The 24,019-nt window shown below is 45.4% G+C and overlaps 1 protein-coding gene across 1 annotated transcript in view; it reads right to left on the bottom strand.

The window, feature by feature from the left end:
- TNKS (tankyrase) overlaps nt 1–24,019 on the bottom strand; it is a 206,647-nt gene that overhangs the window by 44,636 nt on the left and 137,992 nt on the right. The window contains exons 13-20 of the mRNA XM_027853697.1: nt 20,003–20,097; nt 19,433–19,499; nt 18,681–18,867; nt 14,391–14,512; nt 12,787–12,878; nt 12,611–12,689; nt 9,812–9,983; nt 6,079–6,158 (exon numbers count right to left, since the gene is read on the bottom strand). Coding sequence (XP_027709498.1) covers nt 6,079–6,158; nt 9,812–9,983; nt 12,611–12,689; nt 12,787–12,878; nt 14,391–14,512; nt 18,681–18,867; nt 19,433–19,499; nt 20,003–20,097 — 894 coding nt within the window. The remainder of the gene's footprint in view (nt 1–6,078; nt 6,159–9,811; nt 9,984–12,610; nt 12,690–12,786; nt 12,879–14,390; nt 14,513–18,680; nt 18,868–19,432; nt 19,500–20,002; nt 20,098–24,019) is intronic.

Below are 24,019 nucleotides of genomic sequence, written 5' to 3'. Positions count from 1 at the left end.
GGGGGGGGGGGGGGGGGGGGGGGGGGGGGGGGGTTAGGCAATGGGGTTAAGTGACTTGCCCAGGGTCACACAGCTATAAGTGTTATGTGTCTGAGCCCAGATTCAAACTCAGGTCCTCTTGAATCCAGGGCCGGTGCTCTATCCACTGCACCACCTAGCTGCCCCCTTATACCAGCTCTTTTCGTAGTGGCCAAGAATTGGAAGTTGAGGGGATGCCCGTCAGTTGCAGAATGACACAGCAAGTTCTGCACATGATTGTGACAGAACACTACTGTGCTATTATACTACCGTACTGTAGTGTTTTGTGCTATAATACTGTTAGAAATGACGAAGGGTATGGCTTCAGAAAAACCTGGGGTGTCTTATACGAACTGATGTAAAGTGAAGTGAGCAGAACCAGGAGAACAATATACATAGTGACAGCAATACTGTAGCTATGATTAACGAAAGACTTAACTACTCGGATCACTACGATGACCCAAGACAATTCCGAAGGACTCACGAGGGAAGATGCTACCCACCTCCTGAGAGAACTAACGAATTCTGAGCGCAAACTAAAGCATTTTTTCCTTTTTTTATTTTTCTTGCTTTTTTTGCAACATGGTTAACATGGAAATGTTTTGAATGACAACAAATGTATAATGAGTATCTTATTTCTTTCCTCAATGAGTGGGGGAAAGGCTGGAAGCAGGGAGAAAATTTGGACTGAAAATGAAGAGAAAAAACAATCAGATCTGAGGTAAAAGCAATACTCTGGGGAGAAGCAGGGCTTTGGCTTCTCCTGTTTTCTTCCAGGGTTTTATTATTTCATTGTTTTTACTTTAGTAATTAAGAGAGCACACAGAACTACTGAGAGGAGTTTCTGTGAGGTAATGAGGACTGAAGCCAGATTGCAAAGGGCTGTGAGATCTGAGGAAGAGGAGGTGATGATGAGTGCCGACAGCTTTTCCTAGAAGTTGGGCTAAGAAAAGAAGGGCAGCTACAGCCCAAAAGCTTGAGGGGATGGCAGGGTCCAGTGAAGGGTTTTATGAATGGGGGAAAATCGGGGATTTTGCAGGCTGCAGGGATGCAGACAGGGAAAAACTGATGGCGACAGAAAGGGAGTGGATAATAGTGGAGGCAATATTCCTGAGGAGACAGGAGCAAAAGGCTCAAGAGCACAGAAAGAGGAAGCCAAGACGGCAGGAAGCAGTGACTTTAAATAACGCCTCAATTCAAATTTCGGAATGGCAGAAACCAATAAAAGGTCACAAAGACATTACAAGAAACCATTTGCTGGCTAGGGATGCAGCTGGCACTGACTGGCAACTCTATTGCCCAGATGAAGTCCTGGGTCACAGTTCCAGGGTGTGGAGGGCACTGGGTGGTCAGTCCCCCCCAACCGAAGACAAGAGGAATGCAGGAGTGCAGAAGCCCTGGCCACAGTTCCAAGGCCAGGAGGAGTGCCAGTGCTTATAGCTGCAGGGGACTAGGGGCCCTTCCTGGGTAAAGACCAGAGCACAGACCAGGAAAGCAGTAACCACACCCCTCCCAGGATCATATCACCTTGGAAGCACTGAAAACTTGCAAACCCCCTGAGTTATCTTTGAAAACAGAAGCATGAAAAATCCTGAAGCTTGGGACAGTGCCTCCCCAACCCCAAGTGAGCAGAGCCCAACTTTAACATAAAGTTCAAAGTTAAGAAGTAGGCTGGAAAAACGAGGAAACAACAAAAAAAAAGAACTTGACCATTAAAAGCTACTAAACTGGCAGGGAAGACCAAGACACAAACTCAGAAGACAATAATGTGAAAAGCTACAACCAAACCCTTAAAGGAAACTGCTGAGAGGAGACAAGCCCAACAAAAATTCCTGGAATAGTTTGAGAAGAGATAAGAGTGGTATAGGAAAAATTGGGAAAAGGAATGAGATACAAGAAAATTATGAAAAGAGAATTAACAGCTTGGTAAAAGAGCACTTCCCCCCGCCCCCAAAACTGAAGAAAATTACACCTTAAAAAACCAGAACTGGCCAAATAGTAAAAGCACAAAAATCCACTGAAGAGTAGAACTCCTTAAAAAGCAGAACTGGCCAAATGGAAAAGGAGGTACAAAAATTCACGTAGGAAAATAATCCTTAAAAATTAGAATTGGGCATATGGAAGCTAATGACTCCATGAGACATCAAGAAACAATAAAACACAATTGAAAAAAATGAAAAAAAAAAATAGTATAAAATGTGAAATATCTCATTGGAAAAACAATTCACCTGGAAAACAGATCTAGGAGAGATAATTTAAGAATTATTGAACTACCTGAAAGCCATGATCAAAAAAAGAGCCGAGATATCATATTTCAAGAAATTATAAAGAAAAACTGTCCCAATATCTTAGATCCAGAGGGTAGAATAGAAACTGAAAGAATCCATGGCTCACTTCCTGTAAGAGATCCTAAAATGAAAACTGCCAGAAATATTATAGCCAAATTTTAGAGAATAACTGATTGGCAATACAAGTGCATAGAACCGAAAGACAGCCTGGAAGAACAGAAGCAAAAATCAATAATGTTAAAAAGAAAGAATGCTGTGTTGACAAAGCTGACAAAAATGACAGTATTACTATATTATATTATATACGCTATAATATTGGAGGAATTGTAGGAAGACAGGCATGCTGAGGCATTGCTGGTGGAACTGTGAACTGGTACAACTACTCTGGAAAGCAATGTGGAATTATGCAAATAAAGTGGCCCAAATATTTCATAACCTTTGACCCAGAGATTCCATTAATAAGAAAAATGTTCCCCATATACACCTACATTTTTATAGGAGCACTTTTTGTGATGAGCAAAGATACGTAATAACAGTTAATTTTGGAGGGGCAGTGGAAGTATAGTCATATATCACAGGTCAAGGAGAAACTATCGTAAGGGGCCAGAAAAAAAACAATTCAAATATTGTGGATCCACAATGGACAGCATATTTCACATAAGGATCACATGAGATTTGGCAACTTCCACATTAAAAGAGCAGAGGATTTAGAATATGATATGCTGGAAGGTAAAGGAGTTAGGATTGCAATCAAGAATTACCTACCAAGCAAAACTGAATATAATCCTTCAAGGGAGAGAACTGACATTTAATAAAAGAGAGAACTTTCAAACATTCCTGATAAAAAGATCAGAGCTGAATAGAAAATCTGACTTCCAAAGACAAGACTCACGAGAAGCACAAAAAGATAAACATGAAAGAGCAATCACAAGGGACTCAATGTAATTGAACTGTTTAAATTCCTAAATGGGAAGATGATACACATAACTACTGAGAACTTCTTAGGGCAGTTAGGGAGTTAGAGAGCAGGAGAGTTAGCTGATTATGGTGGGATAATCTTAAAAAAAAAAAATTAAGGGGTATGAATGAGGGATGCACTGGGAGAAAGGGGGAGGGAGATGTCGAATAGGGAAATTCTTTTCAAACAAAAGAGGTGTGCAAGGAAGAGCTCTCATAGTGGAGGGGGAAATGGTAGAGGTGGCAGGCCATATTTAAACCCCATTTTCATTGGAATTGGTTCAAAGAGGGAAGAACATATACACACACTCAACAGGACATAGAAATCTGACTTAACCGATAAGGAAACTGGAGGGGAATGGGATAAGAGATATGGGCTGGGGAAGGGGGGAATGATAAAAGGGAAGGTGGATTGAGAGAGGCAGTTGTCAGAAGCAAAACATATTTTTGAGTAGAAAAAGGATAAAAAGAGAGAGAAAAGGATAAACAGAAGAAAATAAGACAGAGGGAAAAACCACAGTAATCATAACTATGAATGTGAATGGGATGAACTTACCCATAAAATGGAAAGAGACAGGAGAACGTATTAGAAATGAGAATCCAACAATATGTTGTTTACCAGAAACACACTTTAAACAGAAAGAAACACACAAAGTTAAAATAAAGGGCTAGAGCATAATTCATTATGCTTTAGTAGAATTAAAAAACAGGGGTAGCAATCATGATCTCAGACAATGCAAAAGCAAAAAAAAATAAAATAAAAGACCTAATGTAAAAAGATAATTAGGAAAACTACACTTGGCTCGAAGATACCATAGACAATAAAATAATACCAAATTTTTTTTATAGCAAGTTTCTCTGATACAGGGCTCATTTCTCAAATATATAGGGAACTGAGTCAAATTAAAAAAAAAAAAGAAATTCCCCAATTGATAGTCAAAGGATACGAACGGGCAGTTTTCAGAAGAAATCAAAGCTATCTACAATCATATAAAAAAATGCTCCAAATCACTGTTCATTAGAGAAACGCAAATTAGAACAACTCTGAGGAACCACCTCACATCTATTAGAAATAATAAACACTGGAGGGGATGAGGAAAAATAATATACTGTTAGGAGCAGCTAAGTGGCAAAGTAAATAGAGCGCTGGCCCTGGAATCAGGAGGCTCTAAGTGTAAATCCAACTTCAGACACTCACTAGCTGTGTGATTCTGGGCAAGTCATATCACCCTGTTTGCCTCAGTTGCCTCATCTGTAAATGAGTTAGAGAAGGAAATGGCAAGCCATTCCAGGATCTTTGCCAAGAAAACTCTAAATGGGGTCAAAAGAGTCAGACATAACTGAAACAACTCAACAACAACAAATAAGAAAAGATGAGGAGGTGAGGTTTCAGGAAAAAAAAAAACCAAACCATGGTAAAGACCTATTATGAACTGATGCAAAGTGAGGTGAGAAGAACCAGGAGATCACGGTGCACAGTAACAGCAATGTTGTAATGATGATCAATTGTGAAAGACTTGGCAATTCTGATCAATACAATGATCTAAGACAATTTCAAAGGACTAATGATGAAAAAAACGTTATCCACCTCCAGAGAGAGAACTGAAAAATGCTGAGGGCAAATAGAAGTAAAATTTTCTCACTTCTGTTTCCTCTTTTTTTTGGGGGGGGGGAAGGGGGGGTGATATGGCCAATATGGAAACATGTCTTGCATGATTTCACACGTATCATTTTGCTTGCCTTCAAAGTGGGTAGCGGAAGAGGGGGTGGGAAGGAGAGATTTTGGAACCCAAAATTTAAAAAGAAAAGTATGTTAAAAATAAAAAAGAAATTTGGATTAAATTCTCCCAAGGAGAAAGGCTGTTTCTTCATCAGAGGCCGGCATAAACAGAGACTAGGGGCTGATGCTAAGGGGTTCTGAGATCTAGAGAACTTTAGAGGGGGGAGAGATTTTCTCAGCAAAGTGGGACACGAAGTCTTCTGCTGAGAGGGCAGGACAAAGCGGCAGAGTGGGAAGCTTAGGGAGACGGCATGAGGTTTGGAATAGCCACTGGGGGATGTGAGAGTAAACCAAAAGAGAAGAGTCAAAATATTCAGAGACGTCCTAGGTCAGAAACAATTCAAAGAGAAATGATCTGTACCTAAGGATCCCTCGAGGGCACATACGGACTTAGTTGTACCATGTAATATTCACTATGTTTTACTGCATTTTTATTAATTTTGTAAAATCATTCCCAATTACAATTTAATCTAATTCAAGCCACACTTGGGAGTGTTGTAGGCCACACGTTTGAGGCTTCTGTTCTTGATGGAATATCAGACAACCAATTTGTTGGGAATCCAATCAGCAGGGTCTTATGACTTCCTCTAGTACTGGTGTTTGCCAAGAAATGAGCAACAGCAGGGCAAGGGCAGAGCATGATGGAACACTGAACTGATTCACTCTAGCCTTCCGACTGGGAAGGAAGTCAAGTGAAGTCATCAGAGCAGGAGTGAAAGCCTGGGAGAGCACGGAGGAGTGGAGGAGCTGGAGGTCCTTGGAGGGGATGAAAGACAGGCACAGGAGGGTTGTGGGTGACTCCTCCTTCTCGCCAGGTGCAGCGAGGGAGGAGGCTACGGGATCTGGGTGTTTGAAGATGAAGTTCCCTGTGTGGCCAGGGAGCATGGACTGGAGCCCAGCACCGAACTCTCTGAGAAAGGAGGGCAGAGAACGACACAGGGGCTGGGAGGTCATGGCGCCGAGCAACGCTAAATGGCTACAGCATGCTCTGTGGTGCCTTGCAGGAGCGAGCTGCCAGGGCCTCTCCCTCCTTACCTTCACAGTTTCCAAGTCTCCTGCTTTGGACGCCTCTAGGAGCCGGTAGTCAACATCGGAAGTGCGTACAGGTGTACTTTCTGTAAAACAGATTGGGACGAGTTGGAGATAAGGAACACCGAGAGAAGAAGGGCCATGGAGGGTGCCAGAGACACAGACATTCTAGCACCCTGTTTGGTAAGTCACAACACCTATGGCCACCTTGAGAGTGGTGGCCCAGGCCCGAGCAGGGCCTTGTTTTCCCACCATTCCACAGACACCGTTCTTTTCTCTACAATCTCACCTCCGCTCTGGGCTCTCCTGGATGTGGCCTCATGACTGTTCAAGGTTACACTTGTAACACACTGTTTGGCCAGGAACATCTTCACAGAAGTTCTGACTGATCTGTCACTCAACCTTGGAGACATTTTTCACATTTCCTAGTGATTTATTTTATAACTCCTGACCCAGCATTCATTTTTAAATTATTCAATGATAAAGCAGAGAAATCCCTGCTAACCATAGCCAGTGATGGGCCGGCACTGTTTGGTGCCAGGGAGAGGAATGCAGAAGTGAGACAGTCTGCCCCCAAGGTGCTCATGGAGTATTGGAAGAAAGACACCTGTTCACAGGTAAGTAAATACAGAACGTATTTTTAAGAATTAATCAGCAACAACTGGAGGGGGGATGAGGGCACTATGATGTGAAAGAATTCAGGGAAGACAGTTGCAAGGTGTTGGCATTGGAGGAGATTCCAGGAAGGTGAGAGGAACAGGAAGAGCAGGCCTCCGGCGCTGTGGCACAGGGAGGCAGGAGGTGCAGCATCGTGTCTGGGAAGGAGGAAGAAGGCCCATTCGGTCAGAGCTGGGAATGTAGGAGGGCAGTCAGACATGATCTGCCTGGAAAGAGAGGCTAGCACTCTAGCCAACAGTCCAGATGAGAGGGGTGAGGGCCCGCATTTGGAAGGAGAGACGCTGAGGAGGTGGCACTGACCAAGCTGGGGCGGGGCACGTGAGTGTAAGACAGACAAAGCTGGAGAGCCGTAAGAACCGACAATTCTCACAGGTCGTTAGTCTGGGTGGGTCTAGGTAAATGGGGCTGAACCCCACAGGAACAGGCAAGTGTGGAGAAGGGGTGGCTTTAGGAGCAAAGACACTCAGGTCTGTTTTAGATACATTTGGCAGGCTGGCAGCTGGAGGGGCAGGCTGCAGAGGGCCATCCCTCTGGAGCCTGGAGGGACATACATCCATCCACACAAAGGTGTGGACCACGGATGGCAGATGACGTGGCAATGCAGCCTGTAAGGTTGTTACCTCCCCCACGAGAACATAGGCCAGCGGCGCACATGTACTCAGTGAAGAGTAAATGTCGGCCGACTGATTCATCCTAAAAGGAGTAGGGAGCCACAGAAGATTGCTGAGCAGGTGTGTGACATGGTCAGACTACGGCTTTAGAAAAATACCTTTAGGATTTTTATTAAGGGATTGATACAATAATAGTTTTAGTGGTGCCACAGGCAGAGCAGGAGGTGGCCTTAGGGAGATAACAATGAGTTGAGTTAAAAATGCCTATGGGACATATAATGTCTAATAAGTGGCTGGTGATGCAAGACTGGGGCTAGACATACAGACACCGGGAGTGACATTCATAAAGGAAATTAGATCCATGAGAATTGATTAAGTCATCAAGGGAGGAAAATATAGAGAGGAGAGAACCCTGGACCAAGTACTGGGGGGCGCTCACAATTAGAGGCACGGTACAAACGATGATCCAACAGAGGAGGCTGAGGGATGGTCAGACAGGACGAAGACGACTAGGAGACAGTGGTGTCAAATGCAGAGAGAAGAAATGAGTCTCCAGAAGGAAAGGGGGTGGGGTGGGGGTCAACAGTGGCAAATTCTGGGGAGATAGAGGAGTACACCGACTGAAAAAACATGAAACATCTGGCAACAAAGAGATGACTGACGACTCTAAAGAGAGAAGCTTCAGGTGAGTGGTGAGGTCTGAAGGACAGATGCAGAGGGCTGAGAGGCAACCAAAGACAGCTTTTTCTAAGGGTTTGGCTGTGAAGAGAGGCTTGGGAGGAGGGCAGGGCCGCGGACTTGCGCATGGTTCTAGAGAGCACAGCAGAGGTGAGCAGAATGAAATAGAGATGGAGAGTGGCTGGCGAGAAGGGCCCACCATCAGTGCCTGGAGCAAAGGAATAACAAAGGAGGGACAACTTCTAGGAATGTGTAGATAGAGAGAAGTGGAGGGTTCGGAAGGAATGACTTCTTTTTCAAAGGGGAGGGAGAAGGAGGAGAAGAGAGCCGAAGGGAAGGGCGGCATGTGACAGAGAATCAACGAGGAAGGGAGGAACATAAGGATTCCCTTGCAGCAGTGATGAGCAAAATGTCAGTACAAGCTGACAATGTCTGAGCGTGTCACCTGATCTGAAATGACAAAGTCAGAATGCTGAGAATGCCCCTCGTCTGAGTTTCCAGGGGTCTCGGCCCTAGTATAATACTTCCAGGTGTGCCTTTCACCAATGCATATCAAAGAAGATGGGATGCGCATGAGTCAGTGCATGTACATAAACATACAGCATTCTCACATGGCTCTGACTTCTCAAGCTCATGAGGAGCTCAGCTGACGGCCAAGGGTATTTGATTAGATAGTTCTATGTAGAACTACGTCCCGATCCATTAGATTGAGATGATAAACTGATAATCTGTTATTGATCAACTGCTATCAAAGGCATGGGGGAGTGGGTCAAATACAAGGCCTGAAGGATGCTGGCACAAACAAACCTGGTTTTAGCGATGCCTGGGAAAAGGAAGATACAGACTGATAGCTTCCTATCTCTAGGGTGCAAGGGTGACCTTGTTCTGATCCCATCCTCACTAATGTACAAGAGCTCTGCTGTCTGTTTTCAAGTTAATATTGAGAGGGAAAAGTACACAGACATCACGGTGCGCGTGCGTGTACCTACCCAAACAGATGCGTAGCACAGGCATGTTGGAGGGCTCAGGGGAGGGGGGTGTGTGGTTCTGAGCGTGACAATGATCCCCATAGATTTCTTCAGTACTTTTAAGATAGTGGCACGTGGCCGCTCCAATGTGGGCCTCAAGGCCAGGAAGACCTCTACAGATGCAAACGACAACTTCTCTACAATTCAGCACAGGGTCTTTCAGAGTTGTGGTGGTGTAAAAATTTAATTTTTTTTTTTTGGTTTTGTTTTTAGGCAGTTGGGGTTATGTGACTTGCCCAATGTCACATAGCTATTAAGTGTCAAGTGTTTGGTCTGAGGCCGGATGTGAACTCAGGTTCTCCTGACTTCAGGGCCGGTGCTCTATCCACTGAGCCACCTACCTGCCCCCTAAAAATGTAATTTTTAAACTAAAAATCTGGTAATGAGTCTCCCTCCCCACTCACAAAATCTTTCTGCTAAGATTTTCTTTACTGATTTTAATGGGAATACTTCTACTGTTTCTCCACTGACAGTTTCAAACATACACTTTGTATCACCTTGTAGAATATTCCCACATTAACTTTCTTTTTTTAAACTGAAGATGTTCTTCATCCTTTCGCTTGCTGATAAGATTTATCACACTGTTTACTTCCCTGGTATTAAAGATGGCAATAAAGAGAAGTGGAAAGCCAAATGAAAGTGGGAGACACTCATGGCCCCCATTACCATCCAACGGCATCAGTGTGGTGGACATTGGTAGCACAAACGAGGGTGGGAGAGCTAAAAACATCTCCTGGGACTCACCACTTAGAATCTGCTGCACGGCTTCATTTCCCATCTGGGCAGCTGTAAAACCTTGGAGGGAGATGATGGAGGGGTCAGAGCCATAACTCAGCAGGAGGCGGCAAGTTTGCAAGTGGCCTGCCAAGGCCGCTCTGTGCAAAGCCGTCTGACCAAGTGTGTCCAGCGCATTCATCTGGAAAAGCATTAAAATAAAGCATCTCTTATGTTCTCTCCTATCTATTTTCTTCTCAAAGGGCCTTTCATTAAAAAAGAAATAACACAGGCTCCTTGAAAATCACCACAGAAATAATTTCACAAACAACTACAGTTCTAGTGTTCAGACCAAAGGAAATGGAATCAATTCATCTTTCACCACCTGGAAGCACTTGGTATTTCGAGGATTCCTGTTCATTATGAGAGAGTCATAATAATGAACAATCATAATGCTTTCCGAAATCATTTGAAAAAGAAAAAAAAGTACAACCAAGTGAACTGAGAATGACTAAATATCCCTTAACTATTCCATGACTCGTCATCTGAAGAGCTGTCCAAGAGAGGACTACGGAGCTGGCTGGAAGACAGCGTTCAGCATCTGAGCCACTTGCGTGGAGAACAGATGCAGAAGAGCATGGGTCTACGCTGCCGCCACCTCCCTCCAGGGATGCTTGTCCCCACTCCCTTTCTCAAAAAGATTCATTCCAAGGGCCCAGCTTGTGCCCCATCTCCTGTCTCTTCCGCAGAAAGACTTGGGAGACGGTGAGTGCCAAGAGAAGGTGATGCTTCACCAGCCTGGGAGGAATGGCCGGTACTGTGGACTCGGGCATGAAGAAGCTTTCCAAAGGGCACAGAAGTGGATCCCTGCATCAGTTCCAGAAGCTACTCCCTAGCAAGGCAGCGTGGTTCAGAGGGAAGCCAAGGCCCCGAGATCCCGGGATCCCAGGCCTGGAGCTGCCAGGGCCTCTGGCTGAAGGCCGGTGGGCAGCCCAAACGCTCAGGAAGCTGTTCCCGGCATCAGCCGCGCATTGGCCTCTGCGCAGCCTGCATGCCGACCCTGTGGGGCTGTCTCTTCTTCCAGGGACACCTGCATAATTCCTTCAACGAGTCTCCATCCTAACATCATTCTCATCTCAAGACACTGCTAGCGTTCCCTACTGCCTTCGGGATCAAGCACAGACTCTTCCGTTGAGTTTTTAAAGCCTTTCCCACCCTGGCTTTCTGGCTTGCCCTGCCTTCACACACGAGGCCTCCGTCTCTCTCTTTGCCTTTGTTCCCAGCTGGCTCCCACGCCTCGAGGGCCGTCCTTTTCCTCTCTGAAGAACAGTTCAAGCAACAGCTACCACGTGGCTATGCTCTCCCATGGGCTACAGCGTGCTGGGTTCACGCACCGTGGCGCACTGGACAAGACACAGCGGGGACAGCAGGCTAGCCTGGGAGTGAGGAACACGTGGATTCCAGTTCTGTCTCAGATGCCAACGGCTATGGGACCAGAGTCAAAGGGCAGGCCCCTACTCTGTGGGTGACATAGGAAATGCTTCAAGAGGACAGGCTAAACATGAGTAGCTGATGCAGGTAGGTGTAGGACACACCAGGAGGACCCCAAACCCATGAAATCCCACATTTGGATATTTCACAGAACACCACCCCCCTCAAGGAAAAAAGATACTGAATTTTTTAGTGGCTAATAATGCTGCTGACAGATACTGAGCTCAGAGTTTGTGAAGAGTCTCAGGTCTTTTAAAAAAGAATTGCTTATCTGCCACGTGGAACTTGACGTGTCAATGCATTTCAAAAAACACTTATTAGTGCTCCTTATGCACCAGGTGCTGTGCTAAGTAAGCGATGGAGATACAGCTAAGAGAAAGAAAGACTAGACCGTCTCTGCCCTCAAGGGGCTTACAACCACACAAAATGCTACACATACAGGCGCATTAAACCTAACACGATCACACCAGGTTCATCTTTTCAGACAGTCAAGGTCCTTGGAAAGAAAATTGTCCTTCAGGGTGCTCGTTATCTTCCCCCATGCAGGTCCACTGCCCGGCACACAGTAGGTGCCTAATAAATGCTTACGCCCTTGCCCTTCCCTCTACTGAGTAAAGCCTTTCGTCAATGTTAGAGGGCAGGGAAAAGGCAGCCACTTGATTAAGAATGCAGCGGGGGAAAACCCCCAGTGTGATTCCATATGCTAACCTTACCCACTCAATGAGCGTTTGCTGGCTGATCTTTTAGGAAAATGCACCTCTTCTGACAGGGCTTGAGACACTTTGAGCGCCGGGATTCCCACTGTCCAGTTTACTATGCTAGTCCCTGCGGGCTCTAACACAGCCAAGGTTGTTTTCCTTTGCCTCCTCAGCCCGCAACGAATGCACAGGTTCCGGAAGTCTGTGTCCCGCTTGACTCAGAAGCTTGGAGGACGAGCCTTGCTGGAGGACGAGCCTCGTTCAACGAGGCCCCTGCCTACTGCTCAGCCTCCCCAGGTTGTTTCCACTCTGGCTTTACACAGAGTCCCTTCGCTTCTTTCTCAGACAACCTGGAGGGCAGTCAGTCCCCTGGGCATGGCAGGTTCACGTCCCTGCCTGCCAGCATGTGCTGGTAAAGACCGTCGCCTGGAGTCCTTTCCCCCTCCTGTGACCAGCACCCCTGGACATTCTGAATCCACAAGAAGAGCACGGGGTGCAGCTCACACTCCAGCAGGGCCCACAGAGGGGGAAGACCTGAAGGTCACTGCCAAAGGGGAGCCTGCTAGGTCAGGCCTTTGCCTGGGGACAGCAGCTCGTGCAGGGAGGGACGGGTCAAGGGGATCCCTGCAGTGCGCCTCACCTTGGCTCCGTGCTTGTGCAAGGCCTCAATGACATCGTTGTGAGCTCTTTCTGCTGCCACGTGCAGGGGGGTCATGAAGCTGGATGGGAAATGGAAGAGGGAAACGTCACCATGAGTACAGGAGGGGCCTGGTTCTTACAAGCTGAAAAGCACAGTGAACAGTGGAGTCAACCTACTCTTTGTTCTTCTCATTCACATTCGCTCCTTTCCGCAGTAAGAGCTCTGTCACTTGCTTACGCTTGGGGTGCAAGGAGGCCACGGCGCAGTGCTGGAAGACAAAAACAAAGGGGGATCGAGGTTAACACTCATCACCTCCCCATTAGCCGTCCCTAGCCAAAGCCTGGGCCATGTTCCAGATGCCGCAGAAAACATCACCTAAATGCCTAGAGATGAATGTAGAACTAAGAGACAAAGACTTGAGAGTGAAAAGGGCATCTGGGCTGGGCTGATACATGTGCTTTCTTCAGTTTATAGATGAAGCAACTATACAAAAATGAGGTTAACTCATGAAAAGAAATTGTGGAACTAATGAGCACAGGCTCAGAGGTTAATAGATATGGAGCCGGAAGGAACCTTACAGGCCTCTGATTCCAACCTTCCTGTTGTTCATTATGAGGAAAATGAGGACCAGAGAGGTTGGAGGACTTGGCCAGGGCCAGGGCAGTGGGGGTCAGTGGCAGCAGCAGGACCTAAGCCAGACACTGTAACTCCAAGTCTATAGATGATTTCCAGGATCTCAAGCTGCCTACTTCTTCCACAGGAGCAATCATGGTGACATTAAAGAAGGCCTGGTAATAGCAGACCCGATATTCCTTGGCTGTGATAAAATGGCTAATGTCTGTTCTGTCAAGGCCATCATGACAGGCTGAAATCCCCACTCTGCTCCCAAGCCAGAGAGCAAGAGCTGAATGGTCTCATCAAGAAGCTTCTGTTGCCCAACCCCACGGGTGACAGGAATTCTGGCCGTTACTGTCTTCTGGGTGGGTTTGATCAGGAGCCTGCCTGCTGGAAGGCTTCCATCGATTGAGCTATCTGTGCCACTGGGAGCGAGAAGGCTGACTGGTGCTTGATACACCACGTCAACCTTCTTCTCCACATATGGGACTGATCAATAAAGAGATTACACACGAGCTGCAACAAAGCTTCTGATGATGAGGTCAAAAACATGTTCTGTGAGTGAAGGGAAAGAAAACTAACACCAATAGTCACTGAAATTGAAATGGAACTAATTTACTCAGGTTAGAAGAAACAGCCTGATATCTATTGTGTAAGTAATCTAATTGGCTAAGTCAAAAATTCCCATGGATCCTCCATATAAATCGAGCATTCTCTGCATGTTTACGAAAACACTGGACTATAAAACAAAAAGCTAAAATGAGCTTGGAGCCAGACCCAGGGAAAGGGTCCCAAAGGCAAAGCTTAGCGACTGCTCTGGACACGGCATTCTTTTAATTCCTGGAAACAGGCCCAACAAGGTCAGTCGTCTTCCTAACCTACGTATCTGCACTTTATTTTGGCTAGGCAATGGGGTTAAGTGACTTGCCCACGGTCACACAGCTAGTGAGTGTTATGTGTCTGAGGCCAGATTTGAACTCAGGTCCTCCTGCCTCCAGGGCCCGTGCTCTATCCACTGCACCACCTAGCTGCCCCCGTGTCTGCTCTTGAAAAGGAGCTGAGTGAGGTGCCGAATGAATCTGTGTGCTGCTGCAGACCTGAAGCCACCTCTGTGACAATCCAGCCTAACACACATCAGAGGAGTGAAGTAGCCGGAAGCGCTCACCAGAGCTGTCTCGTGAGACTGGGGCTGCTTGAAGTTGATGATCTCCAAAGCGAGCGTCTTTTTGACTTTGGCCAGGTCTGCTTCTCTGGCTGCTTGGAGTAAAGAGTGACCTTTAAATTCATCTGTTAACAAAACAAAAGTTCACAAAAAGCAAGGTTAAAGCCAAGCAAATGAGATGGTTGATCACTGCTGAAATCACCACCCCCCTTTGTGTCAGTCATCGTGCTATGAGGGTTAGGAGTGGGGGGTGACGGAATATAGGTACAAGGAATGAAACAATCCTGACTCCTAAAAAGCTGTTTACATTCTACGAGGGAATGGGATCAAGGCTGGGAGACAGAGGGACTAAGCGACGACTTTCAATGACATGTGAATATTCTAACTTGAGAGGTATCGGGCAATATATACACACATACATATGTGTGCGCACACTTTGTAAAACTGGAGAATACATTCAGCACAACCTAGAGCTGACTAACCACTGCCCATGTGGTGTACGTGAAAAGTGGTCCCCCAGCCCAAGGGGACTTTTTCTGTCTCAGGTTCTAATTCCAAGGAAGTTTTTCCTAAATGAGCCTCGTTAGGACTTGACAGAGTTTCACAGATTTGGCACTGGGGGCACAGGGCCCTGTTGCTAAGGGGACAGAGGGAGAAAGTGGCAGGGCCAGGACTTGAACCCACGGCCTCTGGCCCTGGGAAAAGGGGACTCCAAAAGCATCTCAGAGACACTGCAGGGAAAGCTCCATAAGAACATCAGCAGTTATTCACAGGAGGGGGACTACAAGACGTCAGTCAATAACGGGGCCAGTAGCCTCTCCTTTCCCATGGGAAAAGGGCTGGTCCCTGAAATCCTCTTCCTCCTCACTCAGCCGCCGCTCTACTCCAGGCTCCCATCAGCTCTCTCTCACTTGGACGACAGCCTCCTGACTGAGCATCCCTATCGCCTGGATCTCACCTCTCCCTGCGCCAATCCATGCAATCTCGCAAAACCACCCAAGTGTTTTTCCTAAAGCTCAGGTCTGACCATGGCCGTCCCTTCCTCAAAAAGCTGCACTGGTTTCCCTGGTGTCCCTGGACAGAATGCACACTCTTCTCCTGGACCTTCTGAGCCACAGCTGACCTTTTCAGGGTTATTGACATATTACTCTGTTTCATCTGTCACCTTACAAGCAAACTCGTCTAGTTCTTATTCTTCATCTCTCACTGCCACACCTTTGCCCAAGCTCTCCCTCCTGCCTGGTTCTCCTAATTTCATAAACATCCAGGGCACAAAGAAAGGCAGAGCAGGCCCACAGGGACATTTTGTAGCTCTCAAATGCTTGGCTGCCTGTTCTCTCGCTTCACGTTGCACTGACTATTACCTCACACTGAAGTGTTCCTCGCCTGTTTCAATGCAAATGTTTGTGTGGAGAAAAGATATCAATAACAATCATAGGCTCGTTGATGAAGAAAGGGCCATCAAATCCAAACCTCTTATTTTACAGGTGAGGAACTGAGATAGACCAAGGTGAAATGGGTCTCAGTCTGAGGCTGGATATAAACCCAGGTCTCCCCGACTTCCAGTCCAGTCCTCTAACCACTACCATACTGGCTCCTGGAGGAACAGTGACCCAATCACCAAGGGTCACGATGCTGGCACTACAAGTGCCTCCCTGGTCAAATAAGGGTTAGGATTCCCAAGGGCCATCCCAGGACAAGTGGCTGGGGCAGGCCTGGTGAGAGCTCCAGTCAGAGCCCTATGCTTGCACACTGTTCCCCAAGTGGAGGCTGGGGAGGGAGCTGAGACTGACAAGCCTGTTAGTCACAGCTGGGGGCCTGGGCTGATGCTAGGGGAAGCAAGAGGGAGGGAGGGACCACACACCAGGGAGGACGGACACAGTACAGGTAGCACGAGGCATTCCAAACTGGTGAGACTGAGGGGCCTTTAAAGGGCTTGGATTGGCCTTCATCAGTTCTAGGACCTGAGGGGACTGGGGCTTCAATGGGAGCCCACCTGGGTAACTGGCCTTTGCTGCAGTGGGACACAGAAAAAGCTTTCCATGTTGGGCCTTCCTTTGACAGGGGCTCAGGGGCTTGGAGCCTCTCTGAGGCTTTGTCCTATAGTGGGCTGGAGAAGCACCTGAATTCCTTATAGAGTCAAAAGAGCCTATGGGTTTTTTCACTGCCAGAAATCATTTCAAAAAGTGTCACTGTAATTGACAAAGTCTTTCTGCCATTTTGCTTTTTTGGGAAAAACCAAAAGTCACTAGCTGGAAACTAAATTGACCATGAGATTTGTAACCAATTAAGATCTCATACACACATAAGGCAATCTGCCAGTGTGCCCTGCTGAGAGAAGTTTGATAACTAACATTGGATGCTAATTCCATACTATCATATTAAATACAAATGCAAGACAAACCCTGCAGCAACTGATGCAGAAGAAGGCTTTCACAGAGCACCATGCTCGTTTGTTCTAAAAAACCTACAAAGTTTAGGCACGTTAACCTTTTTGTCTTGAAATACAATGAAGGGTATATCTCTAAAACCAAAAGCTAGCTTTACATGCAGTATGAAAATAACAGAAACCTTCACAATGAAGACAGGAATAAAGCAAGGATGCCACCTTTTCCTTCTGTTATTTGATAAAGTTCTAGAAATACCAGAAATAATATAAGAAAAAGAAATTAAAGTTATCAAAATAGGCAAAAAGACAAAAGTATCCCTATTTATTGGGGACATGATGTTTTATTTCAAAGATTCTGAAGAAGGGGCAGCTAGGTGGGGCAGTGGATAGAGCACCGGCCCTGAAGTCAGGAGGACCTGAGTTCAAATCCGGCCTCAGACCAAACACTTGACACTCACTAACTGTGTGACCCTGGGCAAGTCACTTAATCCCAATTGCCTAAAAAGTTAAAAAAAAAATTCTGAAGAAAAAGTAAGAAAAAACACTCTAATTGCAACGATAGTTTCAGTAAAACAGCATGACACAAACTATACCCTAAAAAACCAAGGGCATTCCTACATATAATAAAACAAAACCCGGCAGAGAATAACATAAAGGAGTCCCACTCAAAGTAGTGACAAAATTCATGAGACACCTAGGAGTTAATCGATCAAGGCCCATTCGAGGCCTGTACAAATCCACTTACAAAGCATTGCTGCAAGAACAAAGACTCTTAGATGACTGGAAGTCTGTTTGGTGCTCATGGATGGGTCACACCAACATAAAAAATGCAATGTGATCTTATCAGTTTTCAGATTTAATGTTGTAACAATCAAACTACCAAGAAAATGCTTTACAAAGCTGGAGAAAATAGTTAACAAAGCTCGAGTGAAAGAACTAAAGTCTGGAGTAGTAACAGAAGCAAAGGGTGACCAGCTCTAGCAATTGTTAGAATGCTTTGATATTGGTTAAAAAATAGATCAATGGAACAGGCTGGACAAGGAGAGATCAGAAATAACTCAATAACTCAGGGCACAACCCTCAAAACATAAATTATCTGGCAAAAATTAGGGTTAAAGCAGGGTTAAGAGATTCTGCTTTTTTGTGTCCCAGACTTCTTTGTCAGTCTGGTGAACCTTAGGGACCCAGTTCATAACTGAAGGAAATGCCACATATTTCAGATAGAAGTTCATGAAAATAAAGTTAAACGTAAAAACAAAAATATAATTTTTTTTCCCCATCCAGGGTCACGGACCCCCTGAAAGTTATCCGATGGAGTCTGCAGCCTGCCAGGTAAATACCCTTGGTTTACATTGGCATCACACAACATATACCATATAATACAGGGAGAACAAGGTGGAAGGGGGGGAGGAGAGTCTAAGAGTGATGCTAAATTTGTAGCATTAGAAAAGTGGATGGTATTTAGGACTCCCTGTGCTCAATTACACCTATATACCATTCCAAAATGCTACCACATAAATTCACTTAATCAGTATGATCTGAATAAACATCTCTCATTCCACTTATATTTTGCTTCATAAACGTCAGGCTGAGATGTGCAGAGACAAAAGTAAACAGTCCAGATTACAAGTGACTTGAATCTTCCTAAAAATCACCAGCTCAAGCTGCCAAAACTTGTGCAAAATCAATCCCAGAATGCGTGGATTCCCAATGGCCCCCTTTCAGAGGTGCTCCCAAACTCTCCTTGCAGGCACGAGTGGTAATCAGCATGTACAAAAGCTCACGATAAGAAGCACAAACCACCAGACAGGTCAGGAGACAGACACCCAAAGGGAAGGGAGGTGTGTGAAGTGCCAAGCCCTAAGGTCACCCCAAACACTGACCCAGAGGCCCGAGATACATACACGTCAGCCTCTCCCGCAGCTCCGGCGTGGGAGCCATGTCCACCGCGCTCTTGCCATGACAGTTGACCAAGGTGGGATCAGCTCCGTGACTCAGCAGCAAAGAGCAAACTTCTACGCGGTTCTTGGAGGCAGCCTCATGAAGAGGGGTGAACTGCCAGAGATCCATTGCGTTGACACAAGCTCCGTGCTAACAACAGGGAAGAGGCTGCAGGTTTAGCGAGCAGTTAAGGGACACACATTCATTTCCCCGAAATAACTCCACGAGAACAGTTAATACAATTACGACAACACAGGGAAGACAAAGCGAAAGCTCCGAGAGATGCAACGACCAGCACGTTACTGACCCGCCCGACAGATGACAGGTTTTGGGCATGGCCGATGTGGGAATGTGTGTTGCTCGATTCTGCAATTTGTTACAAGGGTTCTGTTTTTCTTTTCTTTTCTTTTTTTTAATGGAGGGGAAGGGCAGCAGAAGAGAAAAATAAATAATTGAAAAAACAAAAAAAACAACACTATCAAAAGGCTTCCATTCCTTTACCAAGAGATCTAAAAAGCACAAAATAATTTGAGGCTATGTTTTAAAATGTACCATGATGGTTAGAATTTCAAAATGTCTATCTAGTAAAAGTTTCTAGAGAAAATACACGGGCATAGTATGTGCAATGTATTGTTTTTTTAAACCTTGTTCAAGTTCTACAGCTCTCAATTAAAACTATCAGGACAAATGAAGCAATCTGTTATAGCTTTCTTACCTTTAAAAGCAATTCGGTGACTTCATAATGTCCATATGAACATGCGTTATGCAGAGGCACGAGCCCACTGAGTGAAGAAAGCAGATGACAGGAACAATTAAGAGACCAGAAAGAACTAGCAGGAAATCTAAAAAACAAACACTGGCCAGACAATCTGATTTCCAAACACCGTGATCCCGTCTGTTAAGGCAATGGCATTTCACCAAACGAGGCCCTAACAATTCCATCCAAACCTGGAGCCCAGTGAGATGCCCATGGGTACCCCCAGTGCCGCTCCACACAATGCCTGGCCCATGATGACAGCTTCCTTGTGGCTCACTTGATGCGGGCCCACAAGCCTGTGGGTGAGGGTCTACATAAGACCACTCGGTGCCCGTGCTGGGGGACAGCTCCCTGTTCAGAGGCACGTCAGATGAGGCAGAGGGGACGGGATGGAGTGAGGATGACAGGCTAAGCCCAGCAAAATAACATGGAGATGGCACGCAGACAACACAGCGCTCCCCCTATTTCGAGGCCCCACCTAGGAAGCCATGCCCGCAGCCTCTGGGTGTAAGCCCTGGGTTCACATACCCTTTGTCTTTGGCGTGAACATCGGCGCCATGCTGAAGGAGAAGCTGCACTATCCGAACGCGATTGTACCCTGCAGCCAGGTGTAAAGGAGTCGACTGGGAAAAGGAAAAACAAACAGGATGGGTCTACCAGTAAGTAAATACTCAGGACTCTCTCCTCCAGCGCCTAGCTGCAGATGATCAAACACACGGTAAGAACGCCAAGCTGATGAGCCACAAGGGTGCTACAGGAAGATGCCACGTATTAAAAAGCATCCTAGGAGCCCTTCTTTCGTTTCTGCTGGTGTTACCTGCTGGAGACAGGAAACCTCTCTGCCTTCCCTTCCCCAGCTGAGGCCATGTTCCATTCTTCGTCTAAATAAATACTCATCCCTCAGCTCCACAGCGGGTGGTATACCTCCCTACGTCTCATCTTACACAATATGCAAGGCTGTCTTAAAAGCACAACTTTATTTTCTTTTTAAAAATTATTTCTTTCCCTCAATTACACGTAAAAACAATTTTAACGTTCATTTTAAAACAAATCTTGAGTTCCAAAGTCTTTTCCTCATTCCCTCTCCCCCTCCTCATTGAGAAGGCAAGCAATTTGACATAGATTATACATATGCAGTCATGCAAAACATATTTCCATGTTAGTCACGTAAAAGAAAACGGACAAGAAAAATAAGAAAAACAAAAGTTAAAAAAGAGTATGCATAGAGCTTCATTCAGATTCCATCAGTTCTTTGAGGGTGCATAGCATTTCTAATCATTAAATCCTTTGGAGCTGTCTCGGATCACTGCATTGCTGAGAACAGCCACGTCATTCACAGTTGACCATCATATGACGTTGCTGTTACTGTGTACGATGTTCTCCTGGTTCCACTCACTTCACTTTGCAGCAGTTCATGAAAGTCTTTCCACGTTTACTAAGAGCATCCCCTTAACATTTCTTCTAGCACAACAGTATTCCATCACAATTATATACAACAACCTATTCTGCCATTCCCCAAATGATGGACAGCTCCTCAATTTCCCATTCTTTGCCACCACTCAAAGAGCTGTTATAAATACTTTTGTACACATAGATCCTTTTCCTTTCTTTTTTTTAAATCTCCTTGGGATGCAAACCTAGTAATGGTACTGCCTGGTCAAAGGGCTATGCATGGTTTTACAGCCCTTTGGGCATAGTTCCAAATCACTCTACTGAATGGTTATATCAGTATACAACTCCACCAACAGTGCATTAGTGTCTCAACGTTCCCACATCCCCTCCAACATCTGTCATCTTCCTCTTCTGTCATATTAGCCAATTTGATCTGTGTGGGGTGGTAGCTCAGAGTTGTTTTAATCTGCATTTGTTTAATCCATAGCGATTTAGAGCATTTTTCATATGACTATAGATGGCTTTGCTTACTTTGTCTGAAAACTGCCCATTCATTTCCTTTGACTGTTTATCAGTTGAGGAATGGCTTTTATTTTTTCATGTAAATTTGACTCAGTTCTCTCTCTATATTTGAGAACTGAGGCCTTTATCAGAACAACTTGCACAGCTTTATTTGCAACAATGTCTGACTGCTCTGAGGAATATTTGGGGGCGTGGGAATGACTGGGCCTCACCACATTAACTGAATGGAACAAACTCACTTCCCTGTTGGACAGCGTCGTCACACTCCAGCTTCACCAAGGGAATCGTCCTCATGGGCTGAGGAGGAAGGTGACCCTGACAGAGGGAGCATTTTTCTTGCTCTCCAGGAAGCTTTCCATGTGAGGGGGGTCACTACGATGTTCAGTGCAGGTCTCTGCAGGGACCATTCAGGACCAGTTCTAGTGAGAATGGGTGATAAACTGGGGAAAGTTCTTTGGAGTCAGACAACCAGGATCAAAGCACACATGATTCTAAAGACCTGTGTGATGTGGGGCGTGAGATACCAAATGAGAAAGCTATGGACTCCCTACTATCCTTCAATGAATCTTCTAGTTAGGGAGTTAGGTCTTCTCCCTGATCCAAAAATACAGTAGGTCTCTGAGCATGTTTTCTCTTCACCTAAAAGCTCTTCTACCTCGGCTAAAATTGTGTCCACTGCCCCAGTCCCACGGCCAGCATCAAGCCCTCTTTGATAACGTTCTCCTGTGACCCTCCTCTTCACAACAAAGTACAGAAAACGTCACTCAGGGCTACAGCCACGCCACCCTCAACATGCCTGGGGAGAGTTGGATGGGAACATCAGATGCTACAGAAGAGAGGGGAGGGGAAGAGGAGGAGGAGAGGACTGGGTGCTGATAATGTGGAGGATGACATCCAGTATTCATCCTACTGAGGAGCTGATTGGCAAACTCTCAAAACCAATGTGCTATACGGTACAGAAATACCATCATTATTCAGTGTTGACGTATTTCTATGTCAACAGATCCAACACACATAAAATAGGAAAAGGGAGTTTCTCTCCAAGCTAATTTCTGCCCACAGTAAAACTGGAATGAGATTATTAAAGGGTTCGCTGCTTAAATTTAGCAGGATAATTAAAATGATCAAACTTCTCCTTGATCCTTTTATAAAATCCGTCAGAACACTTTTTTAATTAAAAGCTTCCGTGCATCCGCAGCAATCCATCCACCTTGACTCATTTATTTACACAGAGTTTAATTACTCTAATAGCACTTTAAAGACGGTACATTTCTGCTCACTGCTCAAGGTTCTTCCTTCCAGATTTCCCACCTCATGTTTTAGGCCCTGATACGAATACAGTCTTTCAAATATATTTTCTTCAAACATTTAAGGTCAAAACATGAAAGAATGACAACACTGTATATAATAGTTTATGAAATAGCATTTCAAACACAGAATGGGAATCTCCTTCCTTTCCATCACTATAGCCTAAGTTTAAAACACAGTTTTGAACAGCTCATACCTACTAAACAGATAGCCTGGGGATATAATGGAGCAGCAGCAAACCAGGGAATTTTGCATCAATTCCCAGCCCCATTGGCAACTTCCAGAGAAGCTTTATGACATCTGCTTAATCTGGGACTCAGTCGCCTCAACTGTAGAACAAAGATAGTATCACCAATTCTGTTTACCTCCCACACAGAACCGTGAAGATAAAACAAGATCCTATTTGTAAAGGACAGTGAAAATGAGATCAGCATTCCACATCAACAAGGTCTTACCAACTTTACACCATGTATCCAACGTGTAATCCATGCTGATCTCTGTAATGAGTGTGCATACTGGTCACATCTAGTCTTTGTAATAATCTGCTTTCCTGGAGTACAAGCAGCAGCTAGAGCCTCTTTCCCCCTGTGACATGGAGTGCTCCTGTTTTCAGCCCGGAGCCAGCATAAGAGACAGAGTGCTGGGCTGGGTGGTAAGAAGACCCAAGTTCAAATCCTACCTTGCTAACTTACTGTCTGTGTAACTCTGGGAAGATCATTTAATCCGTGTGTGCATCCGTTTGGAGGGGGCTTTAAGTGTGGGATCCTCTTATCTAAATGCCTTCTCCGCTCACTAGCTCAGGAGCTGATTGAGTTACACGCAGGACATGGAAAATTCACAGAGCAGCTCGACTCCCAGAACCATTGCTGAGCCCCAAGTCAGTTATGTCACTAAGACATCTGCCACATCACACCACAGTGCTGGGGCAACGGAGATCGAGTTATTGCTTACATTTTTAAAAAAATCAATTCTTACAAGACAAAATATGAGTATCCAGCAACTCGTTCAAAGGGGAGGTACAAAATCATCTGTCAATGAGTATAATCAATGCAATTCATTTTCTGTTTCTTCTTTTTACCTACTACACAGTTTTTAAGCTAAATACTGAGAAATTATTATGTTATTTATGGAGAACAGGTCATAAGAAATGAAGAGCAAAAGATAGGAGTTGGCTTCTATTGATTTCTGAAATCTAAAATGATTCTGTAAGCTTTCCGAAAGGGAACCTCTAGGGAGCCTTCAGGTTTTCTATCCCTCTCCCCCACAAGAAGGTATCGCTGATCCACAGCCATCCCAAGTCTGTCATCCTGGATTCCAAGGACA

This window comes from Vombatus ursinus, unplaced genomic scaffold (assembly GCF_900497805.2).
Source record: "Vombatus ursinus unplaced genomic scaffold, bare-nosed wombat genome assembly UNPS02010193.1, whole genome shotgun sequence".
Classification (NCBI taxonomy): domain Eukaryota; kingdom Metazoa; phylum Chordata; class Mammalia; order Diprotodontia; family Vombatidae; genus Vombatus; species Vombatus ursinus.
Note: the sequence above shows the minus strand (reverse complement) of the source record. Positions and strands in the feature narration are given on the sequence as shown.